Raw genomic sequence first — 20,496 nt, 5'->3', positions numbered from 1 at the left:
TATTGTTTTTTGTCTCACAAAAAATGATCTCCATTACCAAGTTAAAGCCACCGAAAATTGTTTTTTTTTCGTTGATAACGTGACGATAACAGATAAACGTGGAAGTATTTTTTCCATAAATTGCTTCAAAAAAATTTAAGATTAGAAATAGGTAGGTCATCTCCATTGCTCACTCATTAATTCCATTCCACATGAACTACACAGGTAACTCACACTTCATGGCTACATGGTGCATGGCAAATGTAATTTCCTTTTCTGTGGTCATAATCTCTACGTGGTACACACGCTTCCCTACTTTCGGGGTAAACCCACAAGATTAACACGAACTTCCACACAACACACACTTCTCTTCTGAAAACTCACCCAACTCCGAAACCACTTAGCAAATTAGTGACTAATTCATAAGTCTAACGTTGCACTAATGTAGTTACGGGTGCAGATTATCTTTTCGGGGGGGTAATTTTGCTCGCCCCGGGTCCGGAGAGATCAAGTTTTTGATAGTTTTTGCACCACCGCGCTTTCAACATGGTGTGCGAAATGCAGTACAGAGCAATGGGTCCCAAAACTTTGAGGTTAATCCAATCTGGTGTCCGGTACTGCCGTACCACTACGGTCAAACACATGTACTTCATGACTCTAGTCTAAGCTCTAGTTCTGGGAGAGGGGTTGCCAACATAATTCGTTCATGTGAGCTGTGTGCACTTGTGGCATGTATTTGCCACCCTTCCCCTTGGACGGAAAGGGTTATGCCATCGGACTGACCGAGAAAAGTGGATTTTCTAATCAGGGCAAATTCGTTTGAAGTTGAAATTTGCTTTCTGATATGGATTCTTTGAATAATTTTTGAATCTAAATGTGAAAAATTTCCAACAGCTACAAAAAAAAATACTTACAGGGATGGGTCGGTGCGAACGGGTACTCGAGCGTGGGTAACCGTGGCGGATGTGGTCCTGCCGGATGCAGCGACGGTGGACAGTGGTAGCAGAACATTCCACGACCCGCTGTAGCGGAACCCAGCTGAAATAGGCGAGAGAGAGAAAAAACATGATTTTTTTTTGCTGAGCTTAAAGTGTCTCAATCAAGCGCCGCAATCGATTCTTGCAATCCGTATGAGCCCTCTATATTCAGGAAGTGTCCACGGGCAAACCCTCTAAACCCTTTTAGGCCTCATGCACTAGTCAATCGTTTCATTTCCCGTTGATTGAAGATATTTTTGCTCCCCGATTCAGCGGCAATCCTTCTCTCGTCTGTGTCGGGTACAAACCTGGTGACGAGACGTGACTAGATTGAATCAAATTTGAAATTTATAGGATTTTCGAGCCGGACCTATTTTTTTTGTGTGGGCCAAACTTTGTGCACTGCGATCTGGTTGGAACGTGCAGCAATTGGACCTTTTCGAGTGTGATTAAAAATTCATTCCTGTGACACTGCTCTGACTGTTGAAATCTAATAGCAGCAGGGCCGGAGATTACCCCGGTGTTGCAGAATTAGAATTCGAGCCTCGAATCTCGAGGAATTTAGGATCGAACTCTGTACTTTTGCTACTTTGTGACACGGTTGCAACACCCTTTCGAATTTCACTACGTGGAATGGATTAGATTTTTGCTACATGCAAGCTAATTATAAATTGTACTCGACTTCAAACAGTTTATTAAATTTCATTGCACTCTGTTGAGCTACGCGAATTTGGATCGGAAATCTACGTTATGGCGCGCACGCTGATTTCGAAACTAGTTTGGAAATGACCCAACTGGTATCAGCAGTGACATTATTTGCGCACACTGAATTTATTTTAGATGGACAGAACATCAGATCGTTATGATTGCTATACACACACCCAGAACTGGACATCGGCATACGAGAGGATAAATAGCACGATTCGGTAGTAAAATGGTACTGTGTGCGGACTGAGATGATAAATCCCGAAATTACCGAGAGTACTGTACTCATGGGTTCATCTTCAAAAAAAGCTCATCCATAAAAAAAGTACCGGTACCGAGAATTGAACCCAAGACCTTCGGCATATTGAACCGTGCCATTGCCGTATGGGCCACCATAGTTCGGTGACTAAGTGGCGGTCATTTGTCCATATAAGCCACTCAATAGGATGAACTGTTCCAATGAACGAATGAACACGCGAGAGGCGATACTCTCACAAAATAGAGGAGAAAATCGTGACGTCAGAAATGAACTCAAATCCCTCAAAGTTCATTTTGTGAGTGACTTTAACAGTTTGGCCTAGTTTGACAGCTACATTGTGCTAAGTTTTCTGTGGGAGAGAAAAGGAAGCGAATACTTAATGAAAATCATACCTAAAAAAATCATAAATCATAAATTTCGTTGCGAGTGTCTTTTCTCCTCTTATAGAGGAAAAAAATCATGACGTCACAAATGAACTCAAATCACTCAAAGTTCATTTTGTGAGTGACTTTAACAATTTTTGCTAGTTTGACAGTTACATTGTCCCCAGTTTGCTGTGGGAGAGAAAAGGAGGCGAATACTTTATGAAAACCATACCTGTCAAAATTCCTAGCCTCAAAATTTTGTCGCGAGTTGCTTTTCTCCTCTATAGGGGGATGGCGTCGCTATTTTTAGACCACATTTTCCACTTTTTCTCCATCAGAAACCGACTACTTTATCGACTTCGTTTTGCTGGGCGAGATAGGATGCCCTCTATTTTTAGACGATGACTCAGCACTTTTTCACTCTTGCACATAAAAAAACCAGATGGCAGCAGGGTGTAACGCAGGCCTGTCCAACGTCCGGCCCGTGAAGCCATTTCATCCGGCCCGTGACGGTTTTTCAAAATAGTTCTATGAACGGCCCTAAAGGCTGTTCATGAAAAACTCAATAAATAAATTGAATGTCAAAATTAAAAAAAAATAATCTTGAGAAAAAATATTCAGATATTATAACAAAACATTTATTTGTTCTTTTTTTTTTTGATTTTTACATAAAATGATTTAACGTTTTGTTTGAATTTTTCCTTTATACTTTTTAAAAATGATTAAATGTCACATTTAAAGATTCTTTATGTTTGAATTTGATTCTTATTATTTATATATTGATATTTTCTGAATCAATTATTAAACTTGAAAAATGTGCAAAAAGATTGCAAAAAGACACTAATTTTCTTTTTATGTTTTGGCTGTTTTCACTTCTAGTTGAATTGTTTTTTTTTTTGAGAATTTTTATTAAAATTGTTTTTCATAAACGAGTAAGCAAAAATGTTTCTTTTTTCAGATAAACTTTTCAATGATAAAGTTTTGCTGGAAAAACGCTTTTAAAAAGCAAAAAAATATTGAAAATAAAGATCGCTTCAAATATTTTTCAAATTTAAAAAAATATTTTAAATTGAGTCAAGAAATCAGATAGCCATTTTTTCATAAGCTTCAATAATTCCAAGAAATTTGAAGAATGACGAAATAAAAACTTTCAGATATATATTTTTCTACACATTTTTAAATTTCGTGTCTTTAAAATTAATTTTGAAATCTTTTGTGAAATATTTGAATAAATGTGCAAAACAAATCTAAAATAGTTTTTTCGTAAAGAAGCTTTGAATCCAAATTACGTTTCAATAAATTTTATCTTGTTTCGTTGATTGTTCAAACTTAAAAAAAAACATGCAACTACGAAATTTGTATATCAGGGTTTTTAATCACAGACTATGATTTAATCGAAAAAAAAACAATTATTATACAATTTTAACCGAAACAAAATAAAAATAAAAAATAAAAATATTAGTTCCGGCCCACCACTGCTTCAGAAAAATCAAATCTGGCCCGCAGAGCCAAAAGATTGGGCACCCCTGTTGTAAACCCTAAAACTCAATCTTGTGCATTTGATTTTTTTCTTGCAAAGTTCAGCAAATTACCTAAGAATGACACTGCTAGAATGAGAGGATTAAAAAAAAGATGAGCGAAGCATCTTGTTTGTTACTTTATTTATTAAAAAATCCCACATCTGCAAATTTTGCTGAATTTTCCGAAAAAAAAAACTTTCAAAAGCGCATAAACGAGTTTTATGGTTTATAACTACGAAAAACTCTTGAAAAACTTGTCAAAAATGTTCAAAATCGCCCCTTTTCAAAAAACCTTTACGTTAGATTTTGATAACTCGTGAAAAATACAGTCGACTATCTGGCTGTCGATCTTCTCGATATCAATATTGCTCCATATATCGATGAATTCTTCAGTCCCTTCAAACTGCATACTTCGATTGGCTTTATTCCTTGATATTTTCTCTTGCTTGAAGGATCCTTTCCTCGACGGTCCCTTGAATTCTGTTTGCTTTAAAAATCTCTTCCGGTTGTCAATATTGTCACTATCTCATGGCTTGCATAGACATTTTTCTTTGCAAAACGAAGCTTTGAAGGGTGTTTGACATTAGTTTGTTTTTGTTTGCTGGACGTTGCCATGATTCTCTCCCATAGCTGGGTACCAAGAAAAACATATTTTCAATCGAGTCTTCATTTTGCATCGTTCTGTAAACTGATGATTCTCTTCCTCGACGGTCCCTTGGATATTGACAACCAGAGAGTCGACTGTACATGCAAACTTCTTACATCAAAAGTTCTGTTTTAGTGAAACTTAAATTTACATAAAAAGTAACCCTGCAAAGTTACAAAAAACACGTAATTTTAAAATGAAAAAGTTTGTTCTAAATTAGAAACTGTCCTCTGTGAGTGGTTGCAAATAAAAAAACATGAAATTGCCTATAAAATTACATGTTTTCGATTTTTGACAGTTGGGTAACGTGAAATTGCAGTGATTTGAGTACTATGTATGTTAAAACTTTTTTTAATGCAAAATTAGTTTTTTTAATTTTGAGTACTCCATTAAATCGGGCACAAATGTTCCTTTGACACCAAATTTTTAACAAAAAAAAGTCTGTACAAAAAGATTAAAATATCAAATTCATTAAATTCTGGCCAAGAATCATAATTTTGTCATGTCAATTTAAGGTTCATTAGATTTAATGGCGTATCTGTTGGATAATTAAAAAATATCAACATTAAAACATTCATAAACATTCATCAGATCTTTCTGTGTATGTGCTTCAAATTTGGACAGGTTTGTGGTTACTGAAAAATACAAAAAAAAATTCTTAAAATTTTTCGTATTTGATTTTTAATCATAGAATTATAATAAATTATAAATCTTAATAGATGAATTAAAAAATGATAAAAAATGTGATAACAAAGACCAAATATTATTTTCTCAGTCCCACCGTGCTCCATCCGGATGAGGGTGTTTTGCGTTTGCACTTTTCATTTCGGCGCACCAGCGCCAACGTCGACGGTCACGGACGAATCTTCCAGTGCTGTTGCACTGGAAGGGACCGGTTGCAATGCTCCCCCCACTCCAACAAGCCAACCTTTGTGTCCAGTTCCAGCACCCCTAGCACGGTTGATCACACTCGGTGACAAGTGGTTTTATGTGTTCCGGAATTATGACGACCCCCTCCGTCCCTCTCGCACATCAGGGAGGGGATCATTTTCATCTAGAAAACAATGCACAAGTCGCAAATTTGTGCCGACCTCGTCAACGCTGTGCAAACTGTGATGCCCGGCCGGGTCCCTACGCTCACTCCCCTCCCCCCGGGGACCGTGGCCAACGACAGCAACGGCGACGCGATGACGGGTGTGATGACGCTGATACATATGCAGATGAATTTAAATTATTAACTTAATTTAATTCAATGAGATCTAATTTAATAAACGTTTGGCTGGATATTTTGTTCTAAACTAGTTTCTGCTCCGGGCTGGAATGGTCCACGAGCACGAGCAGACTCACGCGCGAGCGCAAATATTTTGGCGTGGTCAATTTACGCGCTTGAACCGCACTCAAGTTTGGACAGAGTGGCCACGGGATTTTGATGAAATTGGGACATGTTTTGGGGGGGAAAGTGTTTTCAATTGTGTTGCCATGATTGATTGGTTGTTTTGATAACGGGTTGTTTAAAATGTTTTGATTTATTTGAACACGATGAACCTTATCAAAATTTTGCGAAAGTAGTTTTTGCAAAAAGTTACAAAAAGAAGTTTTTTTTTCAGCTGGATAGTTTTCAGAGTTGGATAAACACGAGTGCTGAAAAAATCTAGTTTCATTTTCTGCAATTCCGAAAAACGCTTTTTGAATGGAATTTCAAAACAAAAAAATATAAGAACAATAAAAACTTCAGATCAATCGGAATCCAGCCGTGAAGTGTTTTCTTTCGCTCCTTTCCTGTGATTTTGCTCACATGTCCTGGTTTTACACAAAAGCTCACACACTCTTGAGATTAGGAAGGTATTTCGTTCGAAAAAAAACAACAACACTCAGGGGATGGTTCTGAACCGTATCGCGGCCTCCGGATCTAAAAACTCGTCGGTCGTCACCGTGTTTGCCGCCAGCAATTATGACCCGCATGTAGATGGAGTGTTGGGTAATTGAATAAAACGAGTTTGTGTACGCTCTAAATGGGTAAGAAAATTGCGTGATTTTATTAAGGCAAATTAAAACGAGACGAAAAAAAAGTGACGACGACGGTGGTGGAACGGAATTTTTGGAACCACTTGAAGCACACGAGGACTCGGAAGGGGAATTGGCAGGGGTGTGGATGTTGAACAAATTCTTGATCGCGATAAGGAGGTACCAATTCGCTTGATTCAGTTTGCTGCCTGTTTACACACTCTCGGGAGGGTAAAGATTTAGCTCCTCAAGTGTTGGTAACCAGTTGGTATTCAACACTTTGGGGTTGGCTTCCCCCGGTCCTAGGGATGGTCCAGTATCCGGTTTCTCTTAGATTGCTGGAAAATGTAAATTCAGTTTTTAAAATAAATTTTTATGTAGATTTAACCGTAAACAATATTTTTGTTGTAAATTAGCCGGGTCTAGTGGCGAAGTGGTAACATGTTTTGTCTGATCACGACTTCCATCGGATGGCGAAGTAAATTAAGATAAAAAAGGAGGTTAGGTTGTTAATTCAGTCCCAGTAGTGGAGTCGTAACCCTAGTAAATGTTTAAACAAACTCCGGTAGAATCGCTGGTCGGCAGGTGGACCCACAATCCAAAGGTCATCAGTTCGAATCCCGGAGTGGATGGAAGATTGGGAGTAAAAAAACCCTCATCGCCCATCTCTGGTTTCTTTAGGGGATTTGGAGTCTTAATATAGCTCGAGGATGCTCGAGAAATCTTGGAAGCAACATTAAAATTTAGAATGAATTATATTTGTTTCTACATAAACATTTCTTCATTCAAAAATTGATCATCCCTACTGTAAAAAAAAAACAAACATTGAAGTATGATGTCATCTAACGAATTCGCCCTCGTGGAGCATCGCATGACGACAGACATATGGCGTATATCCTGCCAGCAAGCAGCTTACCCAAAAGGATTGTGAACCCCTTCCCGCCGGGAATAATTAAAAAAGGGGGCGTAATAAGTGGACGCGCCCGCTAATCACATGTTGTCACAACCCAGTCCGGAGAAGTTGCGGACCACAGCAATTGCATTTACGGTTCAGCCGGGTAGCGAGCCAAATTCAATTAATCTTCACTCTTCTGTTGAGTAGCACCCATGGAATTAGTTGGGCAATCTCTCGATCATAAAGAAAAGGGTTTTAACTCTCCAAACGACATTTGAATGCAAACAGTCATCAGCTGCTGCTGCAGAACTTCGCGGGAGGCGCCTTCGGGCCAAAGTCTAGCGAATCGATTCGATTCAATTGCGGGAATAACCATCAACCCGCGGTGCTGCACTGCACATCGCTCGATGTTCATCAACGCAGAAAAGCTCATTCGTCTTGATTAATTTAATTCTGTTTAAACGGGGCTGCTGGCAGCAGCCACTTTTACATGCGGACATGCCACGGCGCGCGACGAGACGCGACTCTGATAAATTAGTTTTTATTACAATTAATTTATGAATACATTATTAACAGCGTTTATAGTCAAACAATTTCATCTAAATTAACTTAAATTGAATTTGACGCTGCTGCTGCTCCGCCGGCAGAGCAACGCGACACTATCAGGGAAAGGCTAGTCAGGGCAGGCAGTAGCACGAACTGAGACTGGGTTTTGATGAAGAGAAGATTGGAGTGTCGAGTGAAAGATCGTGAAGCAAGAGCTGATTTTAACACATTTTTTTTAGAGTTGGGAGTCATTTGACCTTTCTAAAAGTTATTCGTGCTCAACACTTAAACTTCTCGAGCTTGGGAAAATATTGCTATCTGGATCTGGTCGAAAATCTTGAAGATCAGGCAACCCTGTTGTAGGTTGGATCATATTTATATTTTTTCTTAAGCTTGTATGAAAACCAAATTCAGATCAATCATTCGACGTATCGTCAAATTGGTTATCAAAAGATCATTAAAACGATTGCAAAACTTTGAAGAACTGGCAACCCTGTGTCAAGTCATGACCACATCAGTGATATTTATGACGTCATGATTCGAATTCCCGGACGCTTCGAAACCCGGACACTTCATCTTGTTTTCTCAATAATTTGGATATAAGTTCGCATTATGAATGTCAAAACTGTGTTATTTGATGAATTCCAACATCAACTTTCATTTAAAGTTTGTTTGAACGCTGTAGTTAATGCCAAAACAATTAAATACAATAAAATTATAGGTTTACCAAAAATGCGAAACATTTCACTTGAAATATTTCATAGGCGTTCGAAGCACCGGGAAGGCAAAGCAGAAATTAATGGTTTCGATTTCCTTGAATTCTAACAAATTATTATATAAACTATCGATTGTTTTGATGTTAACAGCTTATTTGAGACCTAAAGAATACCATTCATTAACATTTCAGTCCAAATTTGTGCGATTTATAAGTAAAATCGAGTGTCCGGAATTCGAAGCAAAAGTGTCCGGATTTCGAATCAGCTTTTATCAGTGTCCGGGATTCAAAGCACAACAAGTCATTTTAATTTTAAAATTCTGATTGAAAAATTTTCTTGAAACTGACTGTTTAAACTACATCCTTATGATATTTCTACATTTCCAACTTATTACATGATTTTTTGCCAGCTATAACAAAAATGATATGCTACTAAGTGTCCGGATTTCGAATCATGACGTTGTATTTTTATGAATCCGGATATTTTGGTTTCAGTTGGTTCCGCACCAGAATCATGCTTGATGCTATCATTTCCTGACCTTTTTTGTGACCCATTTTTGATAAGAAGTGGGAAGGCACCAACCACATAGGTGGATTAAGGTAGTATTATCATAACTTTAGAACAAATTATCGAAGCTTCCCAAGTAGCAAGCATAACTTCGCTTTTTATTTTTGTTAAATAATTGCTGCACAAACGTTTTTTTACGTTTATTATTAAACAAGTGTCATAAAATATGGTCAATTGTTCACATTTTGATTAAAAACCATTGTTCAACATGGTTGTGTAACTCAAATGCCAAATCTAGCATCGGATTCTGACTTAAATGAAACATGCTTGAAGAACTCGAAAAGCATTTGCAGACATGATGTTTCAGTTAAAGTTTGCTAAACATGAGTTATCATAGTAGATTTGACCTTTGGCTTCAGTTGGTATTTATCGTAAACAAGTTGTTTATGTGTAGTTCGCGTTCGTGTTTAAACAACCTAGCAAGAGCATGTTGACGAAACAAGCACAGAAAGCTCGTCTAATTCCCCATAAGTTTATCTTTGACAGCTTTTTGATTTGACTTGTTTTAATATCTACATATAAGCTTATTTACTATCCTGGTTTCTACCACACTGAAAAAAAAATTATTTTCAGTTATGAGCAATATAATCAAGCTTATAGGGGAGAGTGGGGAGACTTGATCCCCGGGGACACTTGATCCCAAGCCTGTATCTCGTCAGCATGTGGGTAAAACAATTAGCTTTGTTCTAGAAAGTTGTGCGAAATTGACTAAAACTCATTGTAGAAAACAAAGAAAAAAATTAAAAAATGTTTCGATTGAGTTACACACATTTTTCTAAAAAGTGTTGCAAAAAACTTCCAAGAGATCTTTTTTCTTTGTTTTGATAAGTATAGAAAACACTCAAAAATTATTCAAAAAAATATTTTTTATGCATGAATTGTTTGATAAACATATCAACTCCAAAACCCTTACGCAATTGATGTTAAATTTATCGTCATACTATTTTTAACAATCAATTGTTTAAAAAAGTGCGTTTAGGGAGACTCTGCATTTATACAGTCACTAGAATCAGCCTCAAGATTATATAATTGGGCTGGGTTTTCGTACATAGTTTCCTTTAGTATAGTTGAACATAACTTACTGCATTTTGAACCATTTTTCAAAAGTTTTGCAAACAAAAATTACCAGCTTTTGTAAACATGCTCAATTTTGGTCTAAAAAGAAAATTTTAAGTTTTTAAATATTTTACATGCTAAACTTGTTATATTTTGAACACAAACGTACAGGTTTAATGTGAAATTGCTGTAACTTATAGAAAATTAAAAGTTTGGATGAATGAGAAAAAATTTGCTTAAGATTTCTTCAAAATGTTGAAAGGGGGATCAAAAAACCCCCAACATTTTGAAAATACCGATTTAAAATATTTTTTTAAAAACGCTTGGCTTGATTCGAAGAGTTTATCTGATGAAATACCCTTATCAGCCAAACATAGTTGAATGTTTAAGCTTTCAATTCATGCAAAAAGTTCATTGTTTTGTGCGAAATTGACAGAGTTATGTGCGATACAAAAAAAGGGGATCAAGTCTCCCCACTCTCCCCTATCTATAAGCCCATACATGCAATTGAAATGCTGTGAAGACAAACTTTTAGGAAATTGGACGAGCTTTCCGGTAAAAATATTTTTGAGACTGAAAAATCAAGTCTGTCTTATAAAAATTTCCAAATACCACCAAAAAACCTATTTTTTCTACATTTTTATTTTTAAACCGCTCTATCTTCACAAAGCTTGGTAATTGGACAATGGTCAATATGGAGACTTTATGTGAAATTGTCTGGGGAATCGATTCCCACTATCGGTTTTTAAAAATTTTGGCGTTTAGACCACTTTTCAAAAAACAGTATTAGTAAATGATCCTGCATTTTTCGTGATACTTTTTGTAACATCTTAGGCTATTTCTTCAAAAAATTTGAACGAAAAAAAGTGAAATCACCTTAAAATCTAACTTTTAAACGTAAAAATAAAAAAATCTCATAGAGGTGGCGTGTATGTTTCTTTCAGTGTATTTTTTCAGAAAGCCCGTCCAATTTCATACAAGTTTGTCTTTGACCACTTATTGTTACGATGTAACGGCTCCGAGATACAGTAATTTTTAAATCACAAAATAAAAAAATCGGAGAGAGTCGGATACAAAAGTTCCAGAAAAATACCCGATTTGGGTTGGAATTGCTCAAACGTTAAAAAGTTTTGGATTTAAAAATGTATCCAAGTAGTTTCTAAATGACTTTTCTGAATTATCAATAATGGAATTGATTAATTTTATAGTAAAAATCATTCAGCTATGTATTTCAATAAACATCAAATTTCAATATCTTATTGTTCTTTTGGAATTGAACTTACACTCTAAAATATATGTTAGTTAGTTTTATTTCCAATTTAAACGATAAGTATAAATTCTATCATGAGCTACACGAGCCGCCACCAGCACCCAAATGCAGCTGAGCATCAAATTGCTGGGGGAGATTGTTTTAACTTTATGACGGATGTATAATGTTATGTGAATATGATTAGCCGTAATAGAATGATACCACTGCCGAGTGAGCTGGGCGATATCATCTCGCTCGGGACTCTGCGGGACTGCTGCTGTCTTTTTGCACGCTTCAAGGCCAAATCAATTTTGAAATTCTGATGGTTTTAAGGGAACTTGATGTCAAAATAGAATGCCAGAGATATTGATAATTGAATTTAGTAATAAAGTCCTAGGTTGTTTTCTCAAGGTTTCAGTCTGACTTATGAGCTGTTTTGCAAGTCAATTTCGTATTCTAAAGAGTGATAGCAGCTGCTTCCTTACTACGTCGAATACGATTTAATTGGTCTCAATTAAGCAATTAACATTCGTTCGGACTCATTACAACAATTCGCACATGTGCAGCACATGATGTTTGCTCGGGAGTTGGTTGAATTTCGCTGACACTTGTAGTTTGTAACCAGATGTGGTCTCATCATAATTGCGGTATACTATTTCTGTTTGAATGTTGGAGGTGCGTAGCCAGGGAGGATCTATTTTTAAAACTAGTTTTAAGCCACTTTGACGAGTACTGAGAATTGTTGAGTACGAACTCCCACGCAAGTTGCTGCTTCCGCTCAGCTTACCGTGGGTTTCGTCAACTTCCTAAAGATCCTCAAGGGTGATAAGAGTGCATGCATTTAAAAATAGCGGTTGGCAGAAATCTGGACCACGAGTGCCCACGGCATCGGCATGTTGAGTCGCTCAATCAGTGCTGCCAGCCCAACGCTCAACACCGGGTGAAATTATTTTGATTTATGATTATTTGATTACAGCTTTTATCAACATGGTGATTGTGGGGATGAAATTGACCACAGAAAGAACCCACCATCAGCAGCAGACTCATCCTTCAATCTGATTGGTGTGATGAAATCTGATTGTGATTGATGTTGCTGGCCGAGAAAAAAAAGAGTGTGCTTTTTTGAATCTCTGTTTCTCTCTGGATACTGAATTTCAGTTTGACAAACTGTGTACAAACGGGCAACGTCCTGATTGGGGACAAATGAAATTAAGGAAAATTAATTATTCATCGCTCGGATACAATTTAAATTATTCAGATTTGGGGCTTCGGGCGGGGGATAAAGGACGCGCATAAACGAACCCGCGGGCCAGGGTTTAACGGGCGAGGATGAAATCGAGATTGAACAAAAAAAATCTCTGAATTTCTGCATGACTTTATTTTGAATTTCATGGTTTTCAAAAACCATTTCACAAATTTATATCTTTAAGTATTTTTAAATTACAATCCCATTTTCGTCTTCGTCTTTGTCTTAAGGGTCGTTGAGCTAAAAAATGGCCTCCAAAATGCAAAGTGATGAGAGAATATGTAATCCAAGATGGCGAGAATATGGAGGTGGTGAAGTGATGAAATATTAATTTAGTAATTAACAGGCAATCGACCTCTATTTTTTTTTCTTATTTGGGGTCTTTAATTTCATACTAGTCTACCTAGATTATTGAAATGCAATCATTTTGTTGACAATTTTTCCTTTCAAGCAAATCAAAGAATCTTCATCTTTTGTTATAAAGTCCACAATTTTACCACATATGCCAGTGACAAACTATTACCAAGGGCCAAGGTCGCTGTTATCCATTAGTACCACTCAGTGAAACAATTTAGAATATAATCGTAAAAAAAAAAACAAACAATCACAGATTATCTCCACCGAGCCGTGTGACCCGTGTGCCGGAAATCTAAAAAGCACTGCGCCCAGGATATTGCAATGTGCAAAATTACCACCACCCGCACACTAATCACTCCGGCTAGTGCTAATTGTGCCAATTCCATCCCCAATTAGTAACGCCACCCCCACCTTCCCTCCCCACCCACCACGTGGTCACGCGCAACCCAATCAACGCGTCCAGCCCAGCAACGCAAAATCACGGAGCGCGCCGCCCGCCTCGGCAACTTTTATTTGCAGAATCAATCAAATGCGCAAATTGCACAAATTGAATAAATATCCGCTCGATTATTTATTAAATCGCTGCCTATTTTGCACATTTATTGGGCGCCAACAACGTGCGCGGGCCGTTGATACAATGGAAAGCACAGAGAAAAGGGGGTAGGATGTTTGTTGGGGCTCGTGGATTGGGAGGGATTAAAATTTGCAAAATGGCTGCAAGTTGCTGTGAGAGTGTGTTTGTGTTTGGGTGTGCTTGTGGTTGGCATTTGTAATGCAGAGCAATGATTTGTTTGCCGTGCAATTGATTTGATTGATATCAAAACTGTTTTCAACGAATTTATAATTGCATTTTATAAAACTAACAAATTTTCTGTGCATCAATTCACGTGAAATTTTTGAAGGCTTTTTTCTTTTCATGTTATTCTTTCTAGTTTTCTAGAAAAAAATACAGTAAATCGGCGTGACATTGAGAGGAAACCCCCTATTTCGACGGTTATTTTTGCATTTTTTTCTTCTATGTCCAATTCGTTCTCCTTGGTACCAGTAAACTCTCTCCTAGAACGTTCAATTTCCCGTTCCGGGAAAAAATATTTCCCGTTTCCCGGGAAATTTGTAAATTTCCAGGAAATTCCCGAAATACAAGCAGAAGTATACATTTTCCTACCTTTTTGGCATCAATGTTTTGAAATTATACAAAAAAAAAAAAAAATGGAGAACCTGATTCGATTTTATTTATTTCCATCTACTGTTCATATTGAACTGATCAGCTTGTCTGTAAATTTCATGTCAAGGTTTAATTCATATAATATTTATTTCTGAAGCATTCACCACTAGGAATATTGTTTGCTTATATGTTGGACCACAAAATTTACGCTGTTATGGAATGAATATAAACTATAAAATTTTTGACAACCTTTTTTAAATGTTTTTTTTTGTCATATCATTTGAAAATAAGATATTTACATCTTCCGGCCAAGATCAACATTGAGATTTGCTTGACTTTTTTTACCTTGAACATGTTGGATGGAAATTGAACTGATATATTAAATTAAAAAAAAAGGTTTGTGTGAGAAGAATTTGTTTCTCAGTATTCGAGAAATTACAGATTGAAGTTATAAATTTATGAAACACGAGAGCTACCAAGGGCGTAAGAGGGTTATATATGAAAAAATATTGTTGAATTTCAACCACTTTTAAATAATCAAAATTAATTTAATGTAATTAATTTATTAGGCGGAATGGAATACCATATAACTTAAATCATATCATAAAACCATGAAAAACTATTAAAAAACAACTTCGTATCATATGAAAGTTACCCAAAGAATGCAACTATTTTTCAAAAACTCGCTCCAAATATTTGAAAACTTTGAGTTGTGATTTCATGAAATAGTGTTTCAAGTTAAAAAGCGCTAAAATTAGATTTCTTAGATAAATTCAATGTTTATTTATTTTTTCACAAGTTGATTTTTTTGGTTTTATTATTTTAACTTTATGATCACTGATACAAATTTTAAAGCAACTTCATGGTTGTGGAGCATAGATTTTCACTATCCAAACACTTTGATTTAAAAAAATCCTTCTCAACAAAAATACTAATTATATTTTCTTTCATTTGGGACGATTTGAAAGATTTAAAAATTAGAAAGTTTTTATATTTTCTCAAAGTTGCATGATTTTTTACAAGCAGTCAAGCCATTGATCAATATTGATCCTCACACTCATTTTGACCATTAAAGTTGCTGTTCTATACAATTTCGTTGCAAAAGATTAATTAGAAGCAGGGTTAGAATAATTTTTGTTAAATTTCAAAATTCCCGGGATTTCCAGGGATTTCCCGGGAAATTTGTTGAAAATTTCCCGTTTCCCGGGAATTTTGTAACCCCGGGAAATTGGACGCTCTACTCTCTCTCCATTTCGAACAAATCAGCTGTTGAAAGGTAGTTCATATCTCAGCTCAGGATTACAACAGCACCAATGTAATTGTTAAAGCAACCTAATAAAATGAAATGAAATGCGTTGATACGAATCAATTTTTTTTAAGAAATATTTCTAAACATTAACTTGGGCAAGCCACACAAAGGCCATGCACTATTTTTGAAAAAAAGTTATTTAAAATGTGCTTAAAAAAATGATTACGTTATTCTTAGTTTGAATTTGGGGGTGACTTTGATAGCCATAGTTTTTCTTGTTAAAATCAGATTAATGGCGTTCTAACTTTATTTTTACTTCAAATATACTATCACTAAGGTTGCTGATATAGTTAAAAAAGTGTTTATAATTAGTTTACTTAGTTTATATGTTTGTTTAACAAATATACATGAATAATTGATAAAATTGTTTAACGGTGCACATTAACCAGATATTTTGCACCCAAATTTTTGTTACAGACTTTTTAGTATCTTCAGAACTACGGGTACTATCGAAATATTTTTTTATTCATCCCCTAAAGTACTGTCCACAAAGTGATTTACAACAAAGTTTGATTAAATTTACATTCCCTTTATTGCAGGATTGGGTCCGTAAGTTTGACCATTTTGGAATAAGAAGACAACAACTTCCTTCGTTGCTGTGCACCCGAGTACTGAATTCAAAGCACGAATCAAAAGTTTTCATATTTCATATGGAATTTATTCAACGAAAAATGCTTATAAATGTAGAGTTTTATTTTTAAATTTTGTTTCGAAAACACCAAATATTTATTATTTACAAAATAATGTTACCTTCTTCTAGTGAAAAGTTGTCCAAAAAATCCTAAAATGCATTCGGTTTTCCAATTCAAAATCATTTTCATTGAGAAAATCATGACGGTACTTGATATTTCTGGTTTTTCAATTTTGAACCAAATTGCATCAATAACTCAAAAGTGATGAAATCGCATGTGGGCCATTTATGCGAATAGGGACAGTAAACCCTGCTAAATTTTTCAATAACAAAATCAATTTAAATGCTATCAAAAACTTATAACGTATTTTTTTTCAAAAATAGGATACCAACAAATTCCCAAAATATAGGGTCAAAAAAAATCATTCAACAGCACTACTTGTATAAGGGATTTTTTTGACATGCTACAATGTTGGAAGTGGAGATTTTTAATCTATTAGATACTTTTCTTGCAAATGAAAAATCTAAGGATGATTTTTTAAAGGTAATTTTTTGCCAAAAACCTACTTAAAATTTAGACGGCTGAGAAAATTACAGGATTTGATCTTGGAACGAGATTTTGTCAGCCAAATTTTCCTAAGATGCCCCCTATACAACCCTTTAAACAGAATTAAGTTTCATTGAGAAGAACCTGAGAATTGTAAAATCCGTTAAAAAAATCACTCAATCTCACCCCCAGATACAATGTCACCTATAGGGTTATCAAAACCTGAGTAATTCAGAAAAGCTTGATTTACATGTGGATATGGACTGTAAAGAAAAAATAGGTACAGTCTTACTAAGAAATGTATACTTTTTGAATTTTAAAGATTAACAACCAAAATGTTAAAAATTCGCTCTTCTTTACTTTTAATTTGTTTTAATTCGCTTTTTAGGCAGTTCGATAAAGCTATGATAAGCCTTTAGTGATTTCCGTTTCAATATAGTAATAAATTTTTAGAAAATAGGTTTTCGTGATATTGCTTTATCAGTCTACATTTTTAGACTAAACTTCTAAATTTTATGATTTTAAACGTTCTAAAATTATTTTTGAGATTTTTTAATTCAAACATTCAAACAAAGATCCACCGACTAATAAATGGGATACAGTATAAGCTTAAGTGTGATTTTTTAAAATAAAAAACGGAATATTGAAAAAAAAGTTCATTTAAAATATAAATCTTTTTCTAAGCGTGATTTATTTTCAGATGAACCGTATCCATTTTTATATGCTGTTAAGTTGATAGTTTGATGAACTTCAATTGTGATTTACAGCATTTTATGTTATTATTATCATCTGTTTGCACAAAAAATCCCGACGGTGTCGGCATCATTAACAATTTAACAAATTTCGTGATTCTCTTCAAATTTTGTAATATTTGCTCGCCATATTTTGTGTATAATGGGAGCGTTCTTTTATATCAAGATTTTGAAGAAAAACTTTGACCCTTGAAATCCACAAATTCGAAATAATGTTTTCATACGGTTGTAAAAAAACTTTGGTTCTCTCCATAAGTACACACCAAGCTTAGTTACGTTTTATGCATGGTCAGATATCTTGAAAATATCAGTTAATTTCAGGTGTTCCACAATTGTGGGAGGCACAATCACAAACCACAATTATGGAACAGGCAATTTGGAGGCAGTGTTTTGCTGCTCTGAACAAAATCGTCTTGAAACCCGAACAGACGGTAATAACTAAATTCATGTCATTTCAATACAGTTAAAATAACAAAAAGTGTTATGGAATCTTCTTGGAAAATCCATTTGCATAAGATTTGAATAACAGCTTATGTTATCATAACAAAATTTGTTATTGGTCTGATATTGATTGAAAGCCAAAACAACTTGGGAATAACATTTTTTGTTATGGAAGAATACCTCCAACTTTTATGGGGATGGAATTAGTTGTTAAAATAACAAAAAATAATAACAAAGATTTGTTCGAAAAAATAACTGAAAATATTATCCTTATGTTATTACAATAACAATCAAATAACAAAAAATCCATAACGACGAATAACAAATCTTGTTATAAATAACATAAAATGTTATTTGCTTAGTATTTCAAATATCAAAAAATGTTATTCTCAAGTTATTACCGTCTGCTCGGGAATGCAGTTTTTGTTTAAAAATTACTGCTTTTATCACTGAAATAGCAAAAGAATGTCCAAAAAAAGGTCATAAAAATAGTAGGTTCGACAGAATTATCACAAAGGGTTCCGAATTTGTGGGTGTTCCGAATATGTGGGATGACTGTATTACACTAGCCAATGCAAACGGAAGAGTTCCATGAATGCAATCCAATTTGATTCATCCCGTAACAAAAAGGGAAAACTGAATGATTTTTTACTCAGTTTGGTATGAGGAGTAAATAATTGTACGCAACATATAATGAGAAAACAAAAGGAAAAAGCATACAATGAGCAAACCGCAATAATTCTTCATACAATTATCTTTTAAATTTGCATGGGAAAGTCCAAATTGATCTGAGTTCGAATTTTACTTTAAAATTAAAGTGATACAAAGAAACAAATGGTTCAATTATTGGATCAAATACTGACTGTACTAGCAACAAAAACCAAAATCATTCTCATCCACCGTCGGTATTTCATACAGTTCACGACGAACATTTCTTCTAGCTCACCTTATTCCCGTCCGTGAAAATCTTGTCAGCGTAACAGCAGGCTCCTAGCAGCCCGCTCACCTGTAATCCCGAAAAGAGCTTCCCTGATTTTTCACAATTTGGTATCAAAATTGATATTTGTTGGGCACTTTGCAGGTTTTCTGTAGTTCACTTTTCACTATTATTTTTTATCTTAACTTTTTGAACTTTTATAAAACTTGCTCGATGCTCTGCTGATTTGTTTCTGATTCCACAGTGTCAACACCTCTTCGATTGCTCCAACTTGTTCCAGGCTCCAAATTTTAATCTCAGGAAAAATAAATCACAGTTTCACCTGATGGTCGACCGTACGACCTGTCGTCGTTTCCGTACACACAAGAACCGCACAGTATTCACACTCACTCACGAATCGAGCCACGACAAGCTGAGACTACGGGCACGTCCATCCACGGCGACGTTCACGATAGGAATCATCAGCCAGCATCCACAGCTCGCCCGAATCACTTGCCGTTATCCAATTTCAGACCATCAGCCGAGTGCAGAGCCAGGGTTCAAGTCCTCCAGTCACGCATCCAATTTCAGAACAAGCACAACTCTACGAGAAGTGCAAAAGCAGTGAGAGAGATGATTATGACGGCGAACGCGCGCGCGGGGGTTCACTGCCCACCATTGAAAAAACGGCTAATATCCACTTTTGGCAAAAATGAGATATTCGCACCAGGCGGTAGAGGATGTTCCAACGCATCTCCTGGAACTTGAATTTCACTGAAATAGTGTTTAGACTTAGCTGCCGATGCGAAAAACCAAACGGCTAATATGCCACTCTTATGGGAAATTGCCTTGACAGAGATTTTGTGACAAACACTAAAACGCGTTTTTCTCGGAATACTTGATTTGGCATAATAGCCGAATTTTCAAATATGGGCAGTTCAGCTGATGATTCAGGAAAGAGATCCGTGGAAGAGAGGATGAGACGAATCAACGGGAAAAGCGGGAATCCAATTGAATGAAAACGATATAAAACCGGCAATAATTTTCCACTGTGGTAGAAGAAGGGATGGAAGGATGAGGAAGAGGGTGCGAGATCAGCTCAGCTGGTACAGTGGTTAGAGTGAGATAGAGAGGAACTCAGAACGAAGAGCAAAGGAGACACGCCGCACAAAGAATTGGGAGAGAATTTAATCAAAATATGATCCTGTAATGAGTTTGCTGGCACCACCGCCACCTCCACCCTTCTGTTTTGCAGGGAAAACCAAGGGGTGCAGAAATCTGATTTGGTGAGAGCGAGCTTTCGAAAACGGCGAGCTTGCGCAGTTGAGCAACTCCCCTATCTGTTTTGTGAGATTGTTGGTGTAGCACGTGGTTCCTCTTACTTCTCTGTGTGTGTATGCGCGTGGTGGGGAGTTTGTGTTGGGGCAACGTGGAGAACTGACAAGATTCGTTTACAGTATTTATGAGGTTTCGGTGGTAAACTTTTAATGAATCAATTATATTATTTATTTGCGCTGAGCGTGTTCGGCATGGTTGCTGTGGCAAGAGACAATTGTAACGGGAGAAGATTGCTAACGGTGGTGAGCAGTAAGATGGAATTTGAAAGTTGGTGTTCTACGGAGTGTTTTGTAGTGTATACTGGCATAGC

General features: G+C 36.0%; 1 protein-coding gene across 1 annotated transcript in view; it reads right to left on the bottom strand.

Annotated features, from left to right (window-relative positions):
- The window catches only part of LOC6037085 (diencephalon/mesencephalon homeobox protein 1), a 46,976-nt gene extending 27,527 nt beyond the window's left edge, over positions 1–19,449 (bottom strand). Inside the window, exons 1-2 of the mRNA XM_038255913.1 lie at positions 18,879–19,449; positions 894–1,017 (exon numbers count right to left, since the gene is read on the bottom strand). Of these exons, the coding sequence (XP_038111841.1) occupies positions 894–990 (97 nt within the window). The 5' untranslated portion in view covers positions 991–1,017; positions 18,879–19,449. The remainder of the gene's footprint in view (positions 1–893; positions 1,018–18,878) is intronic.
- Between the last annotated feature and the right edge of the window lie 1,047 nt (positions 19,450–20,496).

This window comes from Culex quinquefasciatus, chromosome 2, assembly GCF_015732765.1.
Source record: "Culex quinquefasciatus strain JHB chromosome 2, VPISU_Cqui_1.0_pri_paternal, whole genome shotgun sequence".
Lineage (NCBI taxonomy): Eukaryota > Metazoa > Arthropoda > Insecta > Diptera > Culicidae > Culex > Culex quinquefasciatus.
This window is presented reverse-complemented; position numbering and strand designations above follow the sequence as displayed.